A 24,485-nucleotide genomic window follows, 5' to 3' on the forward strand; every position below is an offset into this window, starting at 1 on the left:
AAAATATCAATATTTTGTTTGGAATTATCACTAATACTTTTTTTTAAGTGTAATCATTTTTTTTAGCGAGAACGTTAATGAGTTAGTAGTTTGAAAGAAAAAAAATCGGCAATCATCTTTAATTCCTTTATAGCCTTTGGATTTTAGGTGACTTTCAAAATTGGTCATAAGGTTTTAATTTTTTTCAGATTGCACCTTCAAGTTTGTAAATTGCAGCAATTTACACAATTTCTCTCTTTAAATCTAATCCTCCGCAAAAATGATTTTTTTTTTGTCAATATAATACAAACATGACGGTCTCATGCTCGCATGGTCTAATGGATATGGTCTTGATCACACCCTGCATTTAAACCCGTTATGTAACAAGTTAAAACGGAAGACCATATCCACTAAAATCATCCACCACTTGCTTAAAAAACAGTATCTTGTTGCCCTTTAACTAAATCTAAATGCATCTTAATAAGATCTGAAAACTGACGAGGTAGCAGGTCGGTCAGGTGCAAGTAACAAAAACGCAACCCAAACACACTAGTAATTACAACACATGAAGCAGATATTGTTTAGCTAAGTCTGCCAATGGTAGCGAAGCGATCGAAAAATTAGCTCGAATGTTGCTCTTGTTACTCGTAACGTTACTCCTTGTTCCGGGATGAGCGATCCTTCCGTTGCCCACCAAGAATACGAGAAATCTGCAAACCTCTGCTGAATGCTTGGTTGAAGAGCATACGAGTCTGGAATTCAGAAACAAAGGGAAACCAGGCCAAGAATGCAACCGGGGTGAATAGAAGGAGACCCATAACTATCTCAAAGCCGCGAGCAAGAGTCCGAACCGATGGCCATAAACCAGCCCTGTGCACAACAGGCTTGCAAGCTTGTGCAATCTGACAAGAGACGGGGAACACAAAATCGCATTAGGAAATTCAAGGACAAAGAAATGCATCGTTGCTATACGGGGTGGATGTGTGATACTGAATTAAATTAAAGCAAGACGGGAGCATTCACTCACCAGAAGCATTCCCCAGCCAGTTGGCATGAAAGCAAGAATGCAGACGATGATATCCTGCAGGGTCATGTGAGGCAACACAATCAAAGTGATCAAAATGGACACAAAAGTTATGAATATTAGTCCCTTGATCAGCCGGAACACAAGTTGGAAATCTGCGCTGAACTTTCGCCTCCCAACAGATACAGTCTGGAGAGAAACATAAACAATTAAGTTCCACAAAGGAAAAACATACAAACAATATTAATGGAATATGATTTTGTCAGTCAACCTTACATTGTGGCCTTTACGTAAATATCAATAATTATGCAAACTTGACACTCACCTTCATAACGAACAAAATAAGGACGATCACCAGCCACGAAATGCCATAGACCTGTTACCAAGTAAATTTAATATAACAATAAGTTCACAATTGGCACATCGAAAGAAGAAAAGAAAAAGGAAATTTAGAGAGTGACCAGGTTAATTATTTACCATAACACTCTTGGTATGCTTTGCAATGTTCAAGTGATATACGAGCCCATACTGATAGATAAAGAACCGTAAGGATAACAGTATCTCAGCTGCAATACCACGTTTTCCAGAATATCGGAGATGCTCTTGTTCCTCCTCCCACCATGATTCCCAGCTTTTTTCAGGTGGAACACCTATACCCCCACGGTTGCTTATCCACTTATTCCAATCCGTCCAATCATCAACAATCTTTTGCCACTCAAAACCAGACGGATTGAACAGAAAGGGAGCAAAGAGCCAGGTACACACCATAAACCACATAGATGCAGTGATCAAAATGTACGCAACAGCACTTCTATAAGTATGACCAAAGATCTGGTACACGACAAGTAAAATTAAGAGCTCAATGCCCTTAACAAAGTGGCTGCGGGAGTAGAGCCTATAGTTGTCAGCAAATTTGGCATGGAAAACCACAAACCCACGTCCTGTAGATCTATATTTCGCACCACCATGAAGTAATGTCCTTCCATAATAGTGGGTCTTCGTTCCAAGTGAAAATGTGAAAAATACCGGGGCCAATTGCAATTGCATCAATACGAATTCACTTAGTGCAGTTCGGAAACCCTTCTCCAAACCAATTTCCATCAACATAGGCAACGCCATCAAAAATCCTATTTGAACAAATGCTTGAGACGCAAGAGCTACTTGAAGAGGCTTGTTGTCTCGAATTGCTCGTTGAGTACTCAAACCCTCTTCAAGTCCACTAAGAACCAGATAAAGGCGTCCATAAAGGAAGACGTACACAGTCAGCACAGTTATCTGCCAGAAAAACATACTTCCGTGTTCAGAACTTTTGACTAAATACCTAATATTATTCTTAATTCTTAAAGACCAAAGTACATAACATTTGATACCAAAACTAAAGATCAACGTACCAGAGTACTGTAGTAGAAACCAATTGTGGTGAAATAGCAAGACATCATTCGGAAAAAGTCGAAACGGTGTCCAAGTCGGTATATATCTCGACTGAGTGTCTGCTCCCCATTTCCATTAGCTATTTTCGCTTCAAACATAGAGATCTGGTTAAGGCCCACATCTCTTCCCTTCCCAACTTGTATGTACTCGTGATGAGTTACATTGCCTTCACGGAGTGTGGAATTAAAGCCTGAACCCCATACCATAATTAGAATATAATTGCCCACTGATAAATTGTGATAACGGATAATGTTCACTCAAATGCCTTCAACTTACCAGCAAATATGTCTTCACTCAAATTGATAACCTTGGATGCTTTACTGACACCCCCTCTGGTAAGGTGAAAGAGCCTATCAAACACATCCGGATGACCATAATGGAATCGAACCCTGGATGAGCAGAAATATTAAAACAGAAAAACTTCGGAATGGTAAAATCATAAAATTAGCAAACTGAAAAAAAAATGAAAAAGGTAAAGGAATTAAACAAATGCAAGTACACACTCGTGCACACGATAATAACCAGTACACAATATTTGTATGCCAGGATTTTTCGTTTCAAGTTTTTCTTTTCCCAAAATTTAAAGTGGACATTATGAGATAATATAACTTACTTGAGAGGATTGGCCAACAGTCTCTGACCAATAGTGACAAAACTGTTTTCCTGATTTGACATGAACCAAGCTAGAGAAGAAACACTGGATCGGATCAGGAAAGAATGTTAGTGATACCTAGCCATCGTCAGTTTGTTATACAGCAATACGCCCTTGGTAACAACACAACACCTACCTTCCAGTAAATATATGCTCCCTAAGTCCAAGAATTGTAGGATGCCTCACCCCATCATGCTTCTCGAGAAATTCTTGCAGCAAATTCCTCATCTTCAAGGCTTCTTCCATGTAGTTATCCTACAAGATGGGTCAGATTAATTAACATTGCACATTGGGATACAGGCACCTTGCAAAAGTAATGAACTAACATGTTATCCTCCAACATTTTTACTTTTTGTACTTCAAAAACTTATTAGTCCAGTCAATCATCATTGTCTAAGCTTGCTCCCAGGAAAGTAAAATCCTGGATCAATCAGTCATTTGATAACAACCACCATACCTGGTTCATATCAATTGTTTGCAAACCTTCTCCACGTGTGAAAATAATGGCATGATTTTGATTCTCTGGTTTTCCTTCACCCAAAATAGCAGGTCCTGGAAGCTTTATGCGATAAATTACCTGCGCATAGATAACAGTACAATTTAGCAAAGGATGTTAAGATTTCAAAGATGACAAAACCTAAAAAGCAAATAAGATACAATTATATGTGACATGGCCTGCTCAAGGATAACAGTTCAAAAATTCAAAATACCTGTGCAGACAAGGTTAAAACAGTGGACTAACCACATAAAAATACATCTGTTCCACAATTTGCATTTAAATATGAAACAAAACTGTCACAAACTAAAAAAGGTACAAATTAAGTGAACAAGGAGTCCACTTCTAAAACAAAACCAATACATGGAATCTACAAAATTCACTCTAAAACAGGAATGATACAGCATCTCAATAAAAGTAAAAACAGCCGTTGACCAATCTGATAAAAAACAGAAATGAACTGCCTAAATTCCCAATCTACAGATGCCCACAAATAAAGCCCAAATAGAAGCATTTTTCATAAGGGTACCACCTCCCCACCGTTCACAAGCTACAAACCTTAGTCCTTATTTACCTTAAACGACAATGAGCAATTCCCCTAAAAAATAATACATCTTTCAAATGTTCAAAATATGTGAGAACAAAAATGAATTAATCTACCGTTGAGACGGATATATAATCCTAATCTGTTTCTATCATAAATAAAACTTATTTGCTTCACAGACTATCTATGTCACAAACATATACTGAAATTAGGATTCTAAGCCAGCTGGTGTCCTAACTTTCTTAAGCAGTTCCCTAAATTAGGTTACTTTTTAGTTTTAGGTTTGTACCATAATTATGGTTGTGCTTTATTAAAAGCCTTTCAGATATAATAAATACATTTCATTATCTCCCATATACCAAACCACTGCCTATCCGTCACTCATTCATCACCAGGCATGCAGTCAGAGCCCTTGCCACCCTCCACTCCTTGGGACATGTCAAGTTTCAGAAGTAGGTTTTCAGTCATAACTTGACAGCCAATAGGCCCAAGACAGATGTCCTTCTCCTCAGTCAGACTCCAGTATTTTTAGTTCTCAACAATGAAAACTTTCAGTTCCTTACCAACATCAAAGGAAACTCAACACCACATAGGTTCTAATATCGATATGGCCATTAAGGATCAAACATTCAACGAAACATGCCTTACAATACAATACAATGCCATTCACGGACTAAAATTCATAAGTGTAGATTATAAAGCTTACTTGGTCCAGATTTTGTACGGGCTCTGAAGAATCAATTGACTTTGGTAGAGCAGCCTTGACTAGAGTAGAGTAATAAACTTTTTGGTTCATCTTTTTGGAACTATCTTTGCTAGGCTCCTCAACCTCATCAATATATGCCACACGTAGTGATGGATATCTGTTGCACAAAAATACAACCACCAATTAAAAGTTATGACAATCAGAAAATACCACCATAATAATACTATCAGAAACATACGTTGTCATAAGCCTCAGAATGTCTTGCGCACGAGGATCACCAGATCGCTTGTGTATCCCATATAGTTGGCATGATACCACATATGTAAATTTCAAATCAGCTACGGCTTGACATTGTGCCCACAGTGACCTGCCTTCCTTTAATTGATCCTCAGAATTCAATTCTATGGCCTTATAGCCTTCCATTAAATCTGGAAGGTGATATTAAGCCACGTGTACAGCAAACCATACTTTTATTAGCTTTCATTATATCTCACTTCAAAAGAAGTGTAAAACCCAATGTTATGCAAAATAGGAAATTTATATAAAATAAAATGATATAAAAATTAGGTACCATCATCTTGGGCCATATCGAGAAAAGACTGAAGCTCCAAAGCTTTCCGGTAGTACATCAATCCCCTTACTACCACCAGTTACGAAATTTAGTAAATACCAGAGTAGAACAATGTCCATAAAAAATATCTTGCCATCATTATGCTTTAAAAACGCATGTCCAAAATATCAGCACATAGGTGGAGAGATACCAGTACGGGTCAAAGTTTGCCCTCTATATGATGCCCAAAGGCGAAGTTCTTCTTCCAATTCATCTGATCCTTTAAGCTCCTCTTCACTAGTGCAATTGACACGCTGAAGAAAATTGTTCCACTCATCTGTTTGCCAACAGAGAATCAGTAGAGAATTAAGTACTATAGGAAATACAATACATTAGCTTGAAATCTCAGAGAGTACAAACAATAAACCTGGGAAAATTTATTAACAAAAACAAACCTGGGTAAATTTTTTGCAAGTAGAAGAGAATTGAAACCCCATCTTCATTTGGCACTTCCAAATCACGCAATGAAAACAGAACCTCCTCGGTGTAGTAAGGAGTTAAAACACTACAAGAAAAATTATTACTTTAGAAGCAAGTACAACCAAAGAGAGTAACAATCGTATGGCACACAAACACTTGAGAATATACCAAGTCCTGCACATCATCTAATTTGCAAAGTTTCAGCAAGTTTTTCATTTTACGGAAACCTTTCCTATAAAACTTCTGACCAACCATGTATCGACCTCAGAGCTCGGCTTGCAGAGATGCCTTTACCATAGTCTTAAGATTTCTAAATTCTCAAGACTCAATGTCATGGTCACTGTAACCCTCCCCTCCCCTCCCTCCCTCCCTCATTTTTACAAGGTCCGAAAAGTACAAACTGGATTACACTGAAAAACACATCATTGTAAATTTCACCAAAAAAACAAACTAATTCATATATGATTTTTTTTTAAAATAAATAAAGGATAAACGAAGGCAAAGATAACGTACGAGAAAGAGAGCATATTGCGAACTTTTGGTGATGGAGGCATGTCCATAAACAATGAATTTGAGAAGAACGAAATCCGCCTTCTAGCTTCTAAGTTGGACGGTACATCCATGGCAGACTCTTTTGTCGTAAGCAAAAGATCAAGACGCTTAATCTGCCAAAAAGGTAATTATTGAGGATTACAGGATTTACTGAAGCTTAAAATTTGTAATCATCTCTCTACCAATGGCACACCTTCTCCTTCCACGCCTCTGTTACTTGTTGAATAGGAAATCTGATAGCCCCAGAAGACGCAAACAACTGATACTGTTGAGGTTGATCAAGGGGCATCATCCCTTCATAGCCAGAGGCACCATGGATTGAATCTACCAAACTACACATAAAAATGACAACAACGTAAGTAACGCTTGAATATGTAAATAAAAAATACTATGCAATCACATCACAATGTGATACCTGGATATATGGTCCTCCATCATTATGTCTCTAGTCACTACCTCCAGCATGTCCTGGAACAGAATCACAACTTGATCCCTTTCGTCCTTATTATTGTCCAGCTGCAAAACTCAAGCAAACTTGGTTAAGACCATTCATCAAACTGGCTGAGAAAATTATATGCTAAACCAAATCTAAAATCTTACCAGATGTTTGATGAGCTTAACGAATTGATCATAGAGGCTAGGAAGAGCACTCATCTTGTATTCAACCATCAGGTCACCCACCTCTATGCGCTTTTCAACCTCAGAAAATATATAATCTATAACCCTGAAATCCAATTAATTTAGCTTAGCAAGTGGTATGCGAAAAGTTAATTCTTACTAGTTGAAAATTGTGCACAAATCTTAGATGAAGTTTTATTTTCTCCAATGTTATAAGGCAATGCTTCTTATAATAAAAAATAAAAAAAAACTTACTCTTTCTCACGTTCTCCCTGAACCAGAAGCTTGATTATGTTCCTAAATGAAGCATAGCATTCCAAAACAGCACAAGACATGTAATTGTCAGCCTCAATCCTCTTTTTCAACTCTTTATCCTTGCCATTGCTGTCCTTGGCCATGTCTAATGCTATCGGGATCTGATCGGTACACACACAATCACTATGTGCATATAGGGATTCGAAACTTTCCTAAGAAGTACGCTAAAACTAACCTTGCTAGCAAGTAAAAATGGAGGCCACTGAGTAAGGCGGCCTAAATCACGATCAGCCCAATAAGGAACAAGCAAAAGGTCCATCTCCCTGAGAATTAAGAAACCTTAGCACACAACCAAAAGAAAGAACACTACGGAAAGAACCTGGAAAAGATGCAGCACCATAACATTGAACTACTGCAAGAAATCTAATAAAAAAATATCCATCGCCAGAAAACCTATTGTTTATAAGATCCTCCTCTCGGAAACTACTTATTATCTTGTTCCATAATTGAGCAAATCTTGCCGCCTCTTTCTCTTTGTTGACTTCAACCTGGAAGAATTGAAGCATTAGTAAATTAATACAACCCCATGGAAAAGGAAAATAACAGTTACAAATTTTACATAAAGAAAACAAAGTTAACCTGAGCAAAGTTGCGAGACAAAGTAGCCTTCAGTCCTTTCTTCCTTGGTTGACTCTTTTCCGCAGGAATCAAACGTGCATTAAAAGCACCAGGAAGTGATTGAAAACGAGATCTCAGCATTCCTAATGTTCGAATCTGCAACCAATTTAAGAATAAGCACTAAAATCTTGCAAACACAATCTTTTATACAACTCTAAAAGAATGGAGAAGAATTAGTTCAAAAATCATAAAGAATAATGTTAAATGCAGCAACGATTTATCATGTTTAAGCCCCTGGAAAGCATAAAAATAAGGAGATATAGGTATAGAAAAGAAAGAGCTACATATTATACATACATCACATTTAAATGTGAAAGGTGAAATTTAAATTCTACTCTTCAGAACTTCATGAAGTCTTACATGAAGTTCTTTCAGTTTGTATAGACCATCAGAACTGCAAATCATGTATAATTTGTAACTTTAAATCATGTAAGACTTCAGAACTTCATGCAGTTTGTATAGACAAACCAAAAACCTCAACTCTTGCAGCAGAAAAAAAGGTAGTTTGATCAATAATAAACACACGAAGCTTAAAAAGAAGCTAATTTGAAAAGTAGAATTAAAGAGCTATTTTGATCAATAATCCACTAACCTCTCCAAGACGACGGAATGCACCATAAATTCCTCCAAATATTGTGGAGAAAATGGCATACCAAATCTGGGTATCCATAAAATACACCTGAAAGGATTTGAGCATAAGAAAGAAAGAATCTACAATATACTGGACCGGATGACAAGAAAACAACAGCTATGAAATCAATATAAACCATACAAGGATAATTGGAGCCCAGAGTGCAATCACAACACCGATATTGTTCTTTGCTGCAAGGAAAATAAATACATGATAAACAACATGTTGAGGAACGAGATAACATTAAATGCAAAGAAGCCATTTGATATATTACCACGGGGAAAAAACTCATGCCACTGAAAATTGGTTACACGTACACTCATGATGGCTTTTGTAGGACCAACTAAAGGTTTTATCTGGAAAGGAAAAGAATCATCAGAAACAAACAAATGGACAAAACAGAAGTAGAAACTACAGTTTTCCCATTTATTGATTTATACCCTATGGAAAGCATTAGGCTATGTTTTATACCCTACCCAGTTTTCCCATTCCACCATTTACTGTTTTGAAGATTCATGTACTAACACATAACCCGTAAGAGAAAAAGAGAAGTCCAATGTGGTTAAAGGAGACACCTCTATATAGTAACTGAATGCCAGCTTGGTAATTATGAGAAGTACCCAAAACATTGTGTACCTGAATAGTTTCAACAGACAGAAACACAGGTTATACATAGAAGACAATGATAACAGATAAGAAGCATTTGCATGTATCTTCTTTTTTCTCTTTTGATAAGGCAGTCCCATCCCATTTATCTTTGGATCAACGGATTCTTACTTGAAAAGGGAAAATGTGCTCTCATGCATTCCCCTCCCAACATAAAGTCGAGGCTGCAAATAATAATGAATTCAGGCTATTCAGCAAATGTTAGGTGATAAAAAAATGCAAAATACATACAAAAATATCAGAACCTGTTCCACTTACCTGTGACCACCACATCATAAACATCACAATCTTATAATTTGATCTCTCAAGGAATCTACGAATAAATGGGAACAGAAACAGCACCGCAGCCAGCATGTTTGGTGACAAGTAGATAACAACAGCCAAGATAAACAAAGAAGGTTGATGTCCACCGTTGCCAAACCAACTTTTGATAGTTTGAGCAAACGCAGGAGGGTTTTTCCAACTATATGCATAAGTAATCGGTAGAATTACCACCCACCCAGCTGCTGTGATGACCTTCAAAATGTATCTCAACTTAACATGGAATGACATACTCCGCCTACCCTTCCAGCTAAGAATTACATCTAGAAACGCTGCACAAGTCAAGGAAAATAATCAATCAAAATTCAACAACTTCAACTTGGTACAATGAACAGTGAATACACGATAGCAACAATTGACCTGTTGACACCCATATGTAAAAAATTGTCTTATCAACTACTCCAACATTCAAATTCTACACCTATGTTGCCCATTATGAAGAAACTGTAGCTTCTTGTTAGTAGCCTAGGTTAGTATCTTAATATCTTTTGAAAGATTACAGAAAAATCAGACTAGGGTATCACAGTAGATCATTATGGCCGTTTTCATAGGCCAGATGAATGACACCATTGCACACATTACTTTTGTGCATACCATGTATTCCAAGACTTCTTGATTAACAAAGAGGGTGGTGGGATTCAAAAACAAGGTCAAGAAACTATCAAATTCTAATTCAACATAGTAATATCACACTTAGGTATTGCATAAAAGGGAAGCAGTAGCACACAAAGGCCTAGAAAACAGAGAGAACAATAATGAACTGCAGCTACCAACACCTAATAACAAATTTAATTACCTTGCCCAAGTTTCAATACTGCAGCAGTTATGAAGACAGACAATGCTTTCGTGAATACATCACCATTAAATAATGCAGTAGGTTGCCCCGAGCCGTTCCAAGCAACAATTATCATAACCTTATAAAAATAAAGGTAAATTTCAGCACAGTGTCATAGAATCAAGTACAGCTCACAGAAGATCACATGGAAGGATGGACAGCACCTGTAAACATAGAATAAAGAAGCTCCACATGCGGTCAAAGCTTCTAAAAATATGCCAAAATGATCGTATCTCAACAAAATTAACTTTCCCCACCCATCGATCTCCACTAGCTGGCTTTTTATCCTGAATATTATATCAAGCAAAAGTTATGCATCAGGTGAGAAAAAAAATATGATTTTTTTCAAATATGATCATCAGTCTTATCAAGAACAGTGTCCAAACAAATTTCCAAATAAAGTATTAAAAAAAATCTTATCAATCACAAACTCAACACAATCTCAGCCATGATCTCAACTGTTATGGTCAGCTACATCGATGCTCATCTATCACCAATAGGCAACAGAAACAAGTTTAAAAACTCACCGAACACTTAACTTTACTAATACTATTAGTTGCTGATTTTTATTTTCTCCTTCCTATGTCTTAGAAGGCAGTTCCATTCAATCGGAACTAACTTCAATTTAAACTTGCACAAAAGAAACGTGTAATTCCCAAAAATACAGATTCTCATTATGGAAAGGGACAGTAACAAGAAAGAGTAAAACAAGCATGACTGACCTCATTAATTTTATCAAAATGGCGCTGATCGATAGGCATGCAAAAGAAATCAGCACCTGCACGCATTGGCCAGCCTAACCGGAAACAATCCACTGACCTACAGTTTCACAAAGAACATAAGAACTAGAGATATACAAATGAATGGTAGGGGGAGGCCAGGGGGAGAGAGACAGATAGAGAGAGAAATTATATGTTTGTACCAAAAGTACTCATTTAAATCATCATAATTTCTCCACTGGGAATGCTTTGATTTCCCTCGTTTACTCCTTTCAGCCTCCTGTCAAGAGCAAAATCACAGAAACATGATGAGATATAAGCAATATGCAACAATAAAAATTCATCTTTTATTTTAGAAAGACACCCTAAAACATGATGCTCTTCCTACCTGCCCAGCAGGATTAAGAAAGGCAAGATGCAAGCCATTCTTTAGGACTGAGGTACCACTCTTAAATTTATTGAAATTATAAAAAAAAATTACGTAAAATACATACTTTTGCGATCACTTCATAAATTGGAGTCACAACTTTTCTCAAGAAAGCCTCATCTTCGCCTCCATAGGCTGGCTTCACGTTCTCTCCCGTCATTGGACTGACATTCCCAGCAAGCATACCATACAATTCAAATGCCATCTACAGAAACAAATGAAACAAATAAACACCCATTCATGTGCATTGGAGAGAAAACTTCTATGAGACTATGAGAGCATATCCACAAAAAAAAAAAATAAATAAATAAATAAAAATGTAGCATGCTATTACAACTTGAATGCTATCAATCATTTTTTTTTTTTGTTGATATAGAGACAATTTTCACATAAAAATATTAACAAACATAAAATCCTACAAATACGACAGAATCAAGAAGGCAAACTCCCATTCCAATTTCCATTTGAATGACCCCGAAAGAGAATCGTTGAGAAAGAAAATTGTAATTTTAATATTGGTAATGAAAAAATGCCATAGAATTGTCGCACTTGTAACGAACAATAGACTACATCTAAGCATACATGGTGATAGATATAACAAAGGCACTCTGGCATGAATCTCAAATTTGCAGCTTCCCCCCATATCAGAAGATATAGACCCATGTATAGTAGTTTGCGCTGTTGCACCTCTTGCTGTATTGTTGGTAACCTGAAAGAAAAAAAAGAACCAAAATAGCATCGAATTAAATAGAGTGACAATTAAAGGTCGTACCCAGTGCACAAGGCTCCCGCTTTACGCAGGGTCTGGGAGAGGTGAATGTCGGCTAGCTTTACGCAGTGACAATTAATTGGGGAAAAAAACTGATAGAAGCAGAATATACGCTCCCATTCACATTAATGTTTAAGACACGGGCACGAAATTTCCTAATTATAAAATGATATTCCATTTCTGTGTCAATCACCCACATAAAATAGAGCAGTACCATTTATTTGTGACTTGTATCAGTTGTGCCCCCTTGAACACACACACCCAAGAGCATCATGCCCACCCAACTATACTATGGAATATAACCAGTCTTATTTGAATTCCAGGTTACATGCTTAGTAAGATAAGTATGCAACTATTATCAGTCAATTGACATTGGTACAAGACATCTCACCAAAGGCTACTTTTCCGGCCCAAATACTTGCACCATTTTTTATAGTTCTTGAAAAGCTTCTTCATCACTTCTGTCAATGCACGATCATCCAACTAACCAAAAAAAGTACAGAATTATGACACAATCAAGGATGAAAAGATCTCTGCTAATTCCAAGAAAGCACAAATATTAAGTTTTTACCTGCAGCACTTTTCAGAAAAAGACAGAGGATACATTAATATATTCTAATTTCACAAATTGGTTATCTTATATGTCAAACAAATTCTGTTTCAATCAAACTATTCAGAAGATAAAAAATATTAAACATTTCCCACCATAACTTAGTTATGACATATCTAAGATAAAATGGTTCATAAAGCTAAGAGTTTTCTCCTTTGAGAAGAAAGTCCCCCTTATTTAAGTGCAACAACATTAGTGCAAGAATCGTGGCATTCTAAAATTAGCTTTTGAGAGTGTCATCAGCTAAACCACCAACGTTTCTGAGAAACACCACCTCCCCAACTCAAGAAAGGTGGGTACCTCATAGATTTGCACCCAAAACTTTTAATTCTTTATTTTTCTAGTTGAGCAGAAAAAGAATACTCTTGGTTTTACTGTGGACCGCTGGCAACACATATAATAGCACTCAAAATGGTTCACTAAAGGAAACTCGACAGTAGCATAGTCAGCAATGAGGAGGCCTCACACTGTTTTAGGAAAATGTGAAACGGCAATACTGATTCACAATAACACATCTACTAGACAATATTCATGTCATCTGCCAAACATCCATGCCAGATACATACCTTAGGTTGTTGATCAGGCTTTGGAAACTGCCTTATGTGCACATTTGCAAGCAAAAGTATAAGGTGCTCCCTTTGATTTGCCACATTATCCTTCTGAAAATTGATTAGGACAGTCAATGAATATTGGTTAAAAAAAAAAGAAATGCATTGCATTCCAACTGAAGAAGAGTAGCATTAATAAATAGGGCCACAAGGGCCTTAGCTGTATTCTCAAGGTGCAAAAGCTGTCTAATTACGTTACCTGAAACCCAAACATTGACTGAAGCCAATCCAGAATGTCTTCCTCGTTTTTCTTATTGTCATCCTTTGGCCGAGGAAGACCCCTGGTGTTACGAAGAGCAAAAACAGCAGCTTGTACCTGCAAACAACATATCATTTGAGTAAAATTGAAAGCGGAGGTATACGTACAAATAAGAATAATAAGAATAGACCTCTGGATATTTCATAATTGCTTGATTTGCACTATCAGGATCAAGTGGAAGGATATTGTAAGGGACCAAAAGCTGTGTCTTTTCTGTAACTTTATCATGAGCTTCCAAAATCTGCAAGCACCAAACATAAGTCCATTACCAAAGAACACTCCAACACACAGGAAACTAGTACAATACAACAGCAGTTAAATCTTGACACTGGAAAAATAATCGCCATCATATAAAGTGCTGAGAGAGAGGTCGCACTTGGTGCGATGGCAAGTGCCTTCGCCCATGAGCGGTAGGTCTCGGGTTCGAGACTTGGGAGCAGCCTCTCCATAATATGGGGGTAAGGCTAGCCGACATTCACCTCTCCCAGACCCTGCGTAAAGCGGGAGCCTTGTGCACTGGGTACAACCTTTATATAAAGTGCTAAGAGAAAGGAAAAGAAAAGCTTTACAAATCAGAAATGGAAAGAGTAACAGAGTTGTACCTCACGATCAACTTCCATAGATTGTGTCATTGTAACAGCCTTTAAAACCTCAAAGAGAACATTGGCAGTCTGGTATGCCTTGGTAAGTTGTGCACTGTATAGAAGGAAAAACCACCATCAGACAGAGCAAGGAGCAATTATACTAAGCACTCCCCCTAACAAGACCAACAATCTTCCAATGAAACCCACCGGTCAGCCTTATGAGTATTTGACAAAGCTTGAATATATTTTTTGTAGTACTGATGGTAGAAGCTCTGCATTTCACGTGCATCACTTTTTTTAACCCTTCCCTTGAGTGTTGGATCATTCTCCTGAAAAATAGAGAAAACTTTGCTTAGAGAACAGATAACACTAACAAGAAACAACTAACTTTTGGTTTTTAGAAACAACTAGCTTTGATAAGGTTTTTAAGATCCCATGTTAATCTCATTAGAGAGAGTATCAACATCGCAGAAAAGCAACTTTTGCTTCTAGTTTTGGGTGGAGTGGTTCGTGGATCTAACAACTTGGTCATGGAACAGACTCACTGCTCTCAAACCAAGATTTTCCTGGCATTGCGTGTGTGTGGTTATTGAACGGTATAACTCAGATCGACACAATAAAGGGTCCATGATAGTTACCTAAAAAGCGTACAGAAGTTCAAGTCTGTATGAAATTTTACCTAACTTTGACATAAATTCATTAGTACTTTTTCATGTTACGCTTTATGGTTCTTTGACATGAAACCACAGTGCACTGAAAAAGTTCTTAGGGGATTTACATGTTCCAGGCCTGAACGTGTTATAAAAATAAAGAAACCAATTTGACTTGAAAACAGAAAGTAAGTTTACTTCCACAGAGCCTAAGATAAAGAATCCCCCCCTATGAATAAGGCTTAGGGCAAATTTTCCACTAAGACCAAAACATGTCTGCAAGCACCGTCCACTTCTCTAAAGATGGCAGTTTAATTTGTCAGCTTGAGAAATTTAAAAAGGTAGTAAAGTTGGCTTAGAATATGACTACAAATTAATCAGTCAATGGATCTGCAAGACATAGTCTTTCTAAGTTTCAGCCCAAAATCAGAATAGCCCATAGACATCATTTTGCTTTCCATTTTTCCCTTTGTTAAGAAAGAAATTCAGTAGAGGGGATCTATAGTTGGCTACAAAGAACTGATGATTCATACAACGAAACCAATTTCTAAAGAACTGCGTATAGAAATGATGAAGAGCTTTCATCCTGAGATGTGAAAAACTTTATGTACAAGGATACAAAATAATTGAGTTTATACAAAGGAACAAATTTTTAAAGGACTAAGCATCGCTGTAGCTGGGAAAATATACAATTATGAGCTTTATATGAAGATAATTAAATAATTCAGCATATACCCTTTCAAGACGTTGAAGAAGGGCAGTTTTAAACTGACGAACGCCACGTCCACTAGAAGTGGGATCCAGCCTATGAGCCTTCTCAAAGGCATAAAATCGACCTACACAACATCCACCACAGAATTATATCTCGTATGGCCAACACAATAAAGTAGAACAAGACTGGGAACATTTAAAAGAAAGAAACAAGATTGCCCTAGTGGAATATTTTAACGATGGTTCATATAAAGAAAGAACCACCAAATAATATCAGTCAGCCCTTGTTTCTCAAACCGATTTCTAATTGCCACAACAGGTGTAAGAAAAGGTGTGTTACTATATATTTACTTTAATGAGACAGTGGACCACATATCAGACAACATAACTCAAATCTGACCTTGCAACGTGCACACATAGAATCTCTGAAAAATATAACAGACTTCTAACATAACTAGACAAACTCCAAAGCATCAATACATAGATGAATCCTCCATTCGTAACTATTAGATACGGAAAACGCTCTTACAAAGAAGCCACACATCCACCTATGCAGAGAAACAACCGTGTGTGCATGTGCAATCAAACCGAGCATAAAATGCATAAACGATCATGCGAAAAAAAGGCTAAGTTTAATTGCCTAAGCATTAGTTAGGTACTAACTGCATACAAAAATTGAATAATCTCCAAAATGCAAATGAAGAAACAGACCCGGATGAAAATAAATACTTAAAACTCATTAATTCGCAATTCCAAACAAGCAACTCACTAAAGTGAAAAACTTACAGAGATAAGCAACTCTAGGATTGTGCGATTCGACTTCATTGGCAACACGAAGAATGGGAGCGATTTCGACAAGGGAAGAGGGCACGACCTCACTGTCGAATGCCGTCTCCCCAAGGTTCCCGGCGGTCTGGGTTCGGGTTATCCGCCTCTGCAGTGGCTGCTGAGGTGGCTGTTCCGAACCACCCCCTCTCGACGACGACGCCATTTTCCTCCTTCACTTCCTATCAAAACTTCAGAGCTCAATCACACTACTGGTCCTTCCTACTAAAACATATAAAATTCCAACCAAAAAAGAAAATTTCAAAAAAAAAATCAAAATTTGAACAAATAACAGAAAAATAAAGCTACAAACTTAAATAAACATAAAAAATAGCGAGAGAGAGATTACCGTCACCACCGGAGAAGAGAAGCTAAGCCATGAAATCCAGCATCTGAAACATGCAAGAGAGAGAGAGAGATTAAATGCTAATAATTACCAAAAATTTGAAAAAAAAATACGTAAAAATATAGAGAATGCGAGTGGAAAAAGAATGTGGGAAAGGGAAGAGCTTTACAAAAGCAGCAGAAAGATGAGTGCTTTACAGTGGAGAAGAAACCCTAGGAGAGAGAAACTGGAAAGCAGATAGAGAGGGGGGATGCTGCAAGTTTAAGCTTAAAACGAAGGGAAAGCAAAAGGGTGGAGGAGAGAGAGAGAGAGAGAGAGCAGAGGAGAGGAGAGAGAGAGAGAGAGAGAGAAAGCTTACTATATCTCATTGCTGCTGGAATGCTCTTCCTCACGAAAGCGAATTTTTCTACTTTATTTTTTCAACTTGTGGGCCCACATTCTTGAAATCTAGTTTTACGATATTGCCCTTGCTTGCTTGCCATCTTGCATGTTTTAAATGACTGTAGTGCCCTTGGAGATTACTCCACTGCTCCTCTGCTGGGGTTAAAATTGTAATTAGGGCAATGGTTACTTCGGTCACAACATTTTTTGAATTTCACAAAGGTTAAAGATTCGGAAGTATCCGAGGTTGGTTTGGAAATAATGAATAGACAATTTTGGTCATCCGTTGCTTTTACTTCACTCCTCTTCTGCCCTACCAAACGACACCAAATAGGAAAGCAGTAGGGTCAAAACGGTAATAACAACACATGTCCAACTGCCGTAACAGCTAATAGCCTAACAGTGGAGCTCAGGATTTATTTTTTTCGATCTATAGATTTGTCAGATTAAGTAATAGACGGGTTCGAACTCAAGCTGTGGTGTAAGAGTTTCACTCATCTTCACTGCTATTGAGGGTCAACTAATTTTTGTTTACTTAAGGTAATTATCTTCACTTAAAGTTTCAATTTCAATTTGTTTGGATGATGAAAAAGTTAATGTATTTGTGATGCGTTTGATATGCAAAAAATGAGAACAAGATTAAATCCAAACACGATTGGTTGTCATCCAGAATTCAATACCCAACTTTGGAGAATTGTGCTCGTTGTGAGTGTGTTGTAGAAGTATTTTTGGATATTATTTGTTTAGTTGTCTAGTTGTACTATTACTTATATCATCTTTTTTATAGAAGTAAGTAAGACTCGTCAAAGTATGTGAGTTCCATCTCCATTAGAAAGATTGTACGAATAAATGGTAATAATAACATTTTATTGTTTTAAAAAAATTAAATAAATAAATATAAGAAGAATGGGGTGGAGGAATATTGCAAAACGTGGAGGGTAATTTAGGACTTTCAAACATTGTCTAATTATTTTGGGATAAGAGATGGATGTCGGTTTGCTTGTCTGTAATCCAGGATTTAGTAGCGCGGGACCCGCACGAGCGAACTGACACGACTTGCAGGGAATGAACGACTGAACTTATTCAAGAAGATTGTACTAATTATTCGACCCCAGCAAAAAAAATACATTCTTTGGTACAGTCCACGTCATTCACATGGAGAACATAATATAATAGAGGAAATTTTAGAAATAGTCCATCAACTTTAACCCAATTGGAGCAATGGTCCTTCAACTTTATTTCCATGACTATTGGTCCATCAACTTGTCAAAATGTGTAGCTATAGTCATTTTCCTTAACACCGTCAATAACTCTGTTAAATTCAGTCATGTGCCACGCACATGACACTAAATGTAAGGGCAATTTAGGAACAAATTATTTCCCAGATAAAAGCATCCCCATCCCCAACGTGAAGTCCATACCCATCCCCAGTTTGAATTCGATACCCATCCCTAGGTTGAAGTTGAGACTAGTGAGAAATGACTATTTTCATCATTCAGTTATGGGTATGGTTATGGATATGGATACTGCCCACAAACCACAAACAAATTATTCATCATATTCATACTCTTCTTCTGGCGGCCACTCTCCACCTGGATATTCTTCCTCTGGAGGATATCAACAGGTCTCCTATGCTGGTGGATATCAACCCGCAGGTGGTTATTCATCAGGTTCAACAGCTTCATATCACTCGGAAGGTAATCGAATCACATTTGTCACGAATGTATTCGTTTTGTAACTTTATAAAAATTTTGGTTTATCATTAATTATTGAGAATTACATTACTTTCAATGACAATAAAGCACACTCCGAATTCAACCTGGGGATGGGGTATCGAATTCAAACTGGGGTGGGGATGGGGTATCGAATTCAAACTGGGGATGGGTATGGACTTCAGGGATGGGGATGCTTTTATCTGGGAAATATTTTGTTTTCTAAATTGCCCTTACATTTAGTGTCATGTGCCACGCACATGGCTGAATTTAACAGAGTTATTGACGGTGTTAAAGAAAAGGACCATAGCTACACATTTTGACAAGTTGAGGGACCAATGGTCATAGAAATAAAGTTGATGGACCATTGTTCAAATTGGGTTAAAGTTGAATGACCATTTCTACAATTTCCTCTAATATAATACGAGCATATGGGCACGTACAAAGTGTGTGAGAAATTTTTTTATTTTTTATTATTATTATTTTTTGAAATAGGAGAGAGGAAGAGAGTGATAGAGAATGTAGGAGTGAGAAGTTTTTTTTTTAAATCATAAATATGTTAGCATTACAACAGCAAAATTTAGTTGTGTGAAATTACATTTTTGTTTCATATTTCTTATTCATATTACGTTTTAATTAGAGGGTTAAAATGATAATTTTATTAATTAGTAGAGATAATAAAAATCGTTGTTTACACATGCATTTTTACTTTTCACATATTTTTACTAATTTTTCTCATTAATTTGTTACGATTCATTCAAAATTTTAATTGTTTAATTCACGAGGAGCCCTACCTGCAAGGTCAAGGTGGGCTTCGCGGTCAGGTTAGCTCCCATTCGAATTACATTGAGGGGGTATTTCCATCCTAAAGTTTTGGGCTAGAAATTTTAAAACTTGGGTTTTTTTACAGAAAAATAAATATGTGAGAAATAAAAATAGTTGTCTGAATAGGACTACCTAATATAATATATGTAGAAGTATGCAACATGGTTTGTGATTTGGGCCTCTAGGAAACTTAGCCCAAGGGTCCCATCTAATGGACTGAGAGACGAAAGAGCAGTCCAATTCAAATTCACTATGTCGAGGTTTTAGTAGCCGGCCCAATCGTAACAACAAGAGTGAGTTGGTCTATTTTCCCTGTATAAACTTATCGCACTGCTCATCCGATCCTCCCTCACTAGAAATATGTATCTGAAGTTTTGATTTCGATTTGACGTTAGTGGTCGCAACAGTAATAACGGTGGGTGGGGGCGGTGGCGGTGGCAGTGTTGGTGGTGAGGTGGGGTGATGGCGGAAGCAATGGTGGTGATAATGAGGTGAGGACAACATGGTGGTCGGAGTGGGGGTGATGTCATGAAAATGTGTGGTGGTGACCAAGGACGGAGCTACCATGGGCCTAGGGGGGGCGGATGCTCCCACTGAGAATTTTCTAACGCTGGCATGCAGCTCAAACCGATCTAGTTTTGCTGCAGCAGAGCCCCCACTGAACTGATCTGGTTCAGCAGAAGTAGAGTTGGGTCTTATATTTTTTTTTTAAATCCAGATCAAAACGACGTCGTTTTGGTCCTGGTAAAAAAAAGTAAACGAAACGAAACGGCGTTGTTTCGTATATGTTAAAACAAAAAAAAAGTATGTTAAAGGGGGGACTGCTTGTCCGCACGGTCCACTCCCATTCCCTGATTCCCATCTCTCCGTTTTCTTTTTATTTCCCTTGCCAATCAGAGAGCAGCGTGGTGCTGCTCTCTTTCCCCAAATTCCCAACATCTTGAAACATAACGGAACAGGAGCAAGGTGCTGTTCCCAGCCACTCCAGCCAGCCATATATATATTTAGGGTAAAATTTTAATTCCTAAATCTATAATCTCTAACCCTAATTAATTATTTAAGACGAATTTTTGTTTAATTGGTATAGAAATATTGAATCATATGGTAATTGGTTATTGATTATTGATATGAATTCTATGATTATTGATGAATGAAATTATGAAAATACGAATTCTATGAATATGGGTATACATTTATTCATATAATTAGTTGAATTAAATGTTTATTTGTTGAATAATTTGTATGCTTATTGGTATTGCTATATTGGTTAATTGAATTGTTGCCTAGGTTGGATATGGATTAGTTATTAGGCATATTAGTATAGTATACTCTAGGATTAAGAGTCTAAGAATTTTATTGAGATTTTTATTCTATAAATTCTACAAATTACATATGAACCTTATATGTTATTGGTATCAATATGATTGACTTTGCAGACTGTAACATCATGGAGAGGTTTTTCAAAAAAATATCAGTGTCGCCATCCCCAGTTATTGAGAAAAATAATGATACTCGGGGACAAGATAATACATAATTTATTTATCAAATCTTCCATCAGATCTTGGTAAGCGAATTCGAATTTTGGATTACAATATTCGAGATCAAGTACAACGAGCGTATGTGCTAGCTGGTCCTCAACAACCTAAAACCCATAATTTTCCTTACAAGAAATATGGAGACACGCAAAGACGATTCAACCCTGCTTGGTTTGATGATTTTCCTACTTGGTTGGAATATAGTGTAGAAAAAGATGCTGCCTTTTGTCTGTGTTGCTACCTTTTTAAACCAAACATTGGAGAACAAGCAGGTGGTGATTTCTTAAACCAAACATTGAAAGAGCATTTTCGGCCATGAAAATTCTGAAGAATCGATTGAGAAATCGGATGAGAGATCAATGGATGAATGATAATATGGTTATTTTTATAGAGAGAGATATTTGATGGTATTGGTAATGATGTTGTCATGCAACGCTTTCAAAACATGAAAACGCGTCGAGGGATATTGTAAGGGACTGTTGTATGAAAAAAAATTTGGATGAATATATAAGTATTGTGTTTAGTAAATTTTTGAGCTTTTTAATTATGACTTTGTTGTTTGAGGATGCCCCTATTCACACAAATCTCTGGCTTCGTCCCTGGTGGTGACGTAGTAGTGAAGGGTGGTTTGAGTAAATCACCAGCCCCAGCCCCAACCCCAGTGGCAGCATAAGTGCTTTGAGTAGTAAATCAATTCACCTCCCCCCAGGATTGTTCCCTGCATGTTATAGAAGTTAACCCATGTATAGTTTGTTTGTGCCTTTAATTATTTCTTGTGGTGGAATTAATTTGTTGTTATATTCACTCAAGTTATAACCAGTTAGTATTTTAATAGAGCGATGCCTACTCAGTTGAGCTCACTCCATAAAGTAATTTCATGATCCGAACCATTCAAATTTTAGAATATCACCACTAAATCATTCTTGCAAAAAAATTCATTTGAATCGGAGATCATTTAGCTTTTTTATTATTGTTGTGGACATTTCATCGTTTATCAACAATTTGTGTTCGTAATTAATCATGCCACACTTAGATAAATAATTACGAGTTCTGATTTTAGTGAATTTTTGCATGAATAATCTTTCAATGGTAACCTAAATTGATCGGTTTAGATTATGAAAAATATTCTTCAATGTGTTAAAACAAGCGGTTAGTTTTATATTAAAATACTAATTAGTTAGCGCTTGAGTGCTCATATGTATAATTGGATCATTTTTTAGGATTTGGAATTACATTTGCGTACTAGGCTACTAGCACCTAACGAACATGAGAAAAATGACCAATTAGCTCATCATCAAAGTTGAAAGAGATCCACGTTCCGAGTTATTCATTGACATTACACTAAGCTTATTTATTGATGACATTACAATACTAAACTAAATAACAAATTAACCAAATAGCACCACTATAGTCCGTACTGCGTAGTACATTTCCTTCACTCATGCATATGATCTCCAATTAAAACTTGTTCTTGTACCAAAAAACACCTTTTTTAGCACCACCATTATCCTCATCATCCAGCTCAACATAAAGGCACTCTTTAGCCTCCCTCCACAAGGCCTTGTAAACCGGAGTCCCATCGAAACTATAGTACTCTCCCAAGACAGGCTTCACTGCTTCTGTTGCCTCCACTGCATGGTAATGTGGCATTGTAGAGAAAAGATGGTGAACCACATGCGAATCTGTTATATTGTGGAAAACCTTATTAAGCACCCCAAAATCTCTGTCCACCGTCGACAAAGCCCCTCGCAACCAGTCCCATTCCGACGCGTCGAAGTGCGGCAGCGAGGAGTGTGTGTGATGCAAGTACGTGATCAACACAAGAAACCCGTTAACTACAAGCAATGGGACTCCATAAATACAAGTAAGCCAAACGAACCCTTTGGCCATTGCAATGCGGTAGAGCACATAAGTTACGGCCACAATCCCAAGATCAGAAATGTAAATTTGAAGCCTTTCACGGGTCGAAAATATTGGACCTTTGGGATCGTAGTGGCACGCAAACCGGTCGTAGTCCCTGCCAGAGGCGTTGAACGCCAAGTACAAAGGCCAACCGAGTGTGAGTGTTACCAAAATACTCAAGATCCTGCCTGGAGGGTTGTTGAAGTACTTGTTGTAAAACGGAATTTTGGATTTAGGTTTTGGAACAAATACTTCATCCCGTTCGAGGGACGCCGTGTTGGAGTGGTGGCGGCGGTGGCTGTATTTCCACGAGAAGTAAGGGGTTAGGAGAAATGAATGGAGGACAAGGCCGACAGTGTCATCAACTACTTGGTAGTCACTGAAGGCATGGTGGCCACACTCGTGTGCGATAACCCACACGCCGGTGAGGGTGCAGCCTTGGAGGATCCAATAGAGAGGCCAGGAGATGTAGGAGAGGAGGGGGTGAGGGAGGAGGTGGAAGTATGAGGTGGCGATGTGGTAGAAGAGGAAGGATAAGGCGAGGTCGTAGAGGAGATAGGAGAAGGAGCGGAGGAGAGAGCGGTTGAAGCAATGGGGAGGGATAGCTTTCTTGATTTGGCTTAGAGTGAATGGAGGTTTTGAGACTGGCACCCTTTTTTGGTGGGTGGCTTCTTGCTTTTTAGACTTGGTTTTGGTGACCATGTTCCCCCCAGCTCCCATTTTGCTTGATCTTGAATTCTCTGTAGCAGTCCTGAAAGAATCAAATAAAGCATTTACACAACAAAAAAAAGAAGAGAAAACTCTGATGATCTTTACTAGCATAAAAGATTTAACTGTAAATCATCACAAGAGACAACTACATGCACACATTGGATCTAAGAGTACATAACATAGATCTAACATATTAGGGTTTTGAACAGAGTAAATATGGTCATGAGGTCTGTGTAGATGACTCCAGAACAAGTACACACCTTAAGGATTTGAGCAGAGGAAGAAGTTTATCACCAGGTGAAACTGAAAGCACTTCTCTCTAGCTAGAAGTGCTTTTTCTCTCTGCGAGGCACTCCAACACAGAAAACACACTATGGCTTTTAATCAATATATACACCTGTGTGTGTAGTCGTCTTCTCATGCATATGCATAAAAGTGAGTGAAACCAGTCACCAGAGTTGGCCCCACCATGCTCACATGCAGATGCATGGAT

The 24,485-nt window shown here is 37.6% G+C and overlaps 2 protein-coding genes across 8 annotated transcripts; both read right to left on the reverse strand.

Annotated features, from left to right (window-relative positions):
- Positions 1-440: 440 nt before the first annotated feature.
- Positions 441-17,261, reverse strand: LOC126616072 (callose synthase 3). Of its 6 annotated transcripts, none has more exons than XM_050284039.1 (44): positions 17,124-17,261; positions 16,930-16,972; positions 16,542-16,762; positions 15,780-15,880; positions 14,602-14,723; positions 14,413-14,506; positions 13,941-14,051; positions 13,751-13,867; positions 13,510-13,602; positions 12,725-12,816; positions 12,147-12,273; positions 11,632-11,769; positions 11,341-11,417; positions 11,141-11,237; positions 10,583-10,705; positions 10,380-10,497; positions 9,521-9,855; positions 9,374-9,426; positions 9,172-9,232; positions 8,871-8,952; positions 8,738-8,787; positions 8,558-8,644; positions 7,927-8,061; positions 7,741-7,835; positions 7,523-7,610; positions 7,288-7,448; positions 7,015-7,138; positions 6,830-6,930; positions 6,608-6,746; positions 6,376-6,527; positions 5,838-5,947; positions 5,594-5,719; positions 5,404-5,472; positions 5,071-5,260; positions 4,833-4,989; positions 3,544-3,663; positions 3,223-3,341; positions 3,048-3,131; positions 2,711-2,823; positions 2,395-2,624; positions 1,481-2,278; positions 1,329-1,379; positions 1,007-1,192; positions 441-881 (listed from the first exon to the last, which is right to left on the reverse strand). In XM_050284039.1, exons 3-44 carry the CDS (start codon positions 16,744-16,746, stop codon positions 633-635), a joined length of 5,880 nt encoding a protein of 1,959 aa, XP_050139996.1. In that variant the 5' UTR covers positions 16,747-16,762; positions 16,930-16,972; positions 17,124-17,261; the 3' UTR covers positions 441-632. The 6 variants fall into 6 exon arrangements, with proteins under 6 accessions (XP_050139996.1, XP_050139994.1, XP_050139991.1 ...); XM_050284037.1 differs by having other exon boundaries at positions 16,542-16,802; XM_050284034.1 differs by having other exon boundaries at positions 16,542-16,805.
- Positions 17,262-22,675: 5,414 nt separating this feature from the next.
- LOC126616101 (delta(12)-fatty-acid desaturase FAD2-like) lies at positions 22,676-24,356 on the reverse strand. 2 transcript variants are annotated; one of them, XM_050284102.1, is made up of 2 exons: positions 24,253-24,356; positions 22,676-24,021 (listed from the first exon to the last, which is right to left on the reverse strand). In XM_050284102.1, exon 2 carries the CDS (start codon positions 23,999-24,001, stop codon positions 22,838-22,840), a length of 1,164 nt encoding a protein of 387 aa, XP_050140059.1. In that variant the 5' UTR covers positions 24,002-24,021; positions 24,253-24,356; the 3' UTR covers positions 22,676-22,837. The 2 variants fall into 2 exon arrangements, with proteins under 2 accessions (XP_050140059.1, XP_050140058.1); XM_050284101.1 differs by having other exon boundaries at positions 22,676-24,032.
- Between the last annotated feature and the right edge of the window lie 129 nt (positions 24,357-24,485).

The sequence above is a fragment of the Malus sylvestris genome, chromosome 3 (assembly GCF_916048215.2).
Source record: "Malus sylvestris chromosome 3, drMalSylv7.2, whole genome shotgun sequence".
Classification (NCBI taxonomy): domain Eukaryota; kingdom Viridiplantae; phylum Streptophyta; class Magnoliopsida; order Rosales; family Rosaceae; genus Malus; species Malus sylvestris.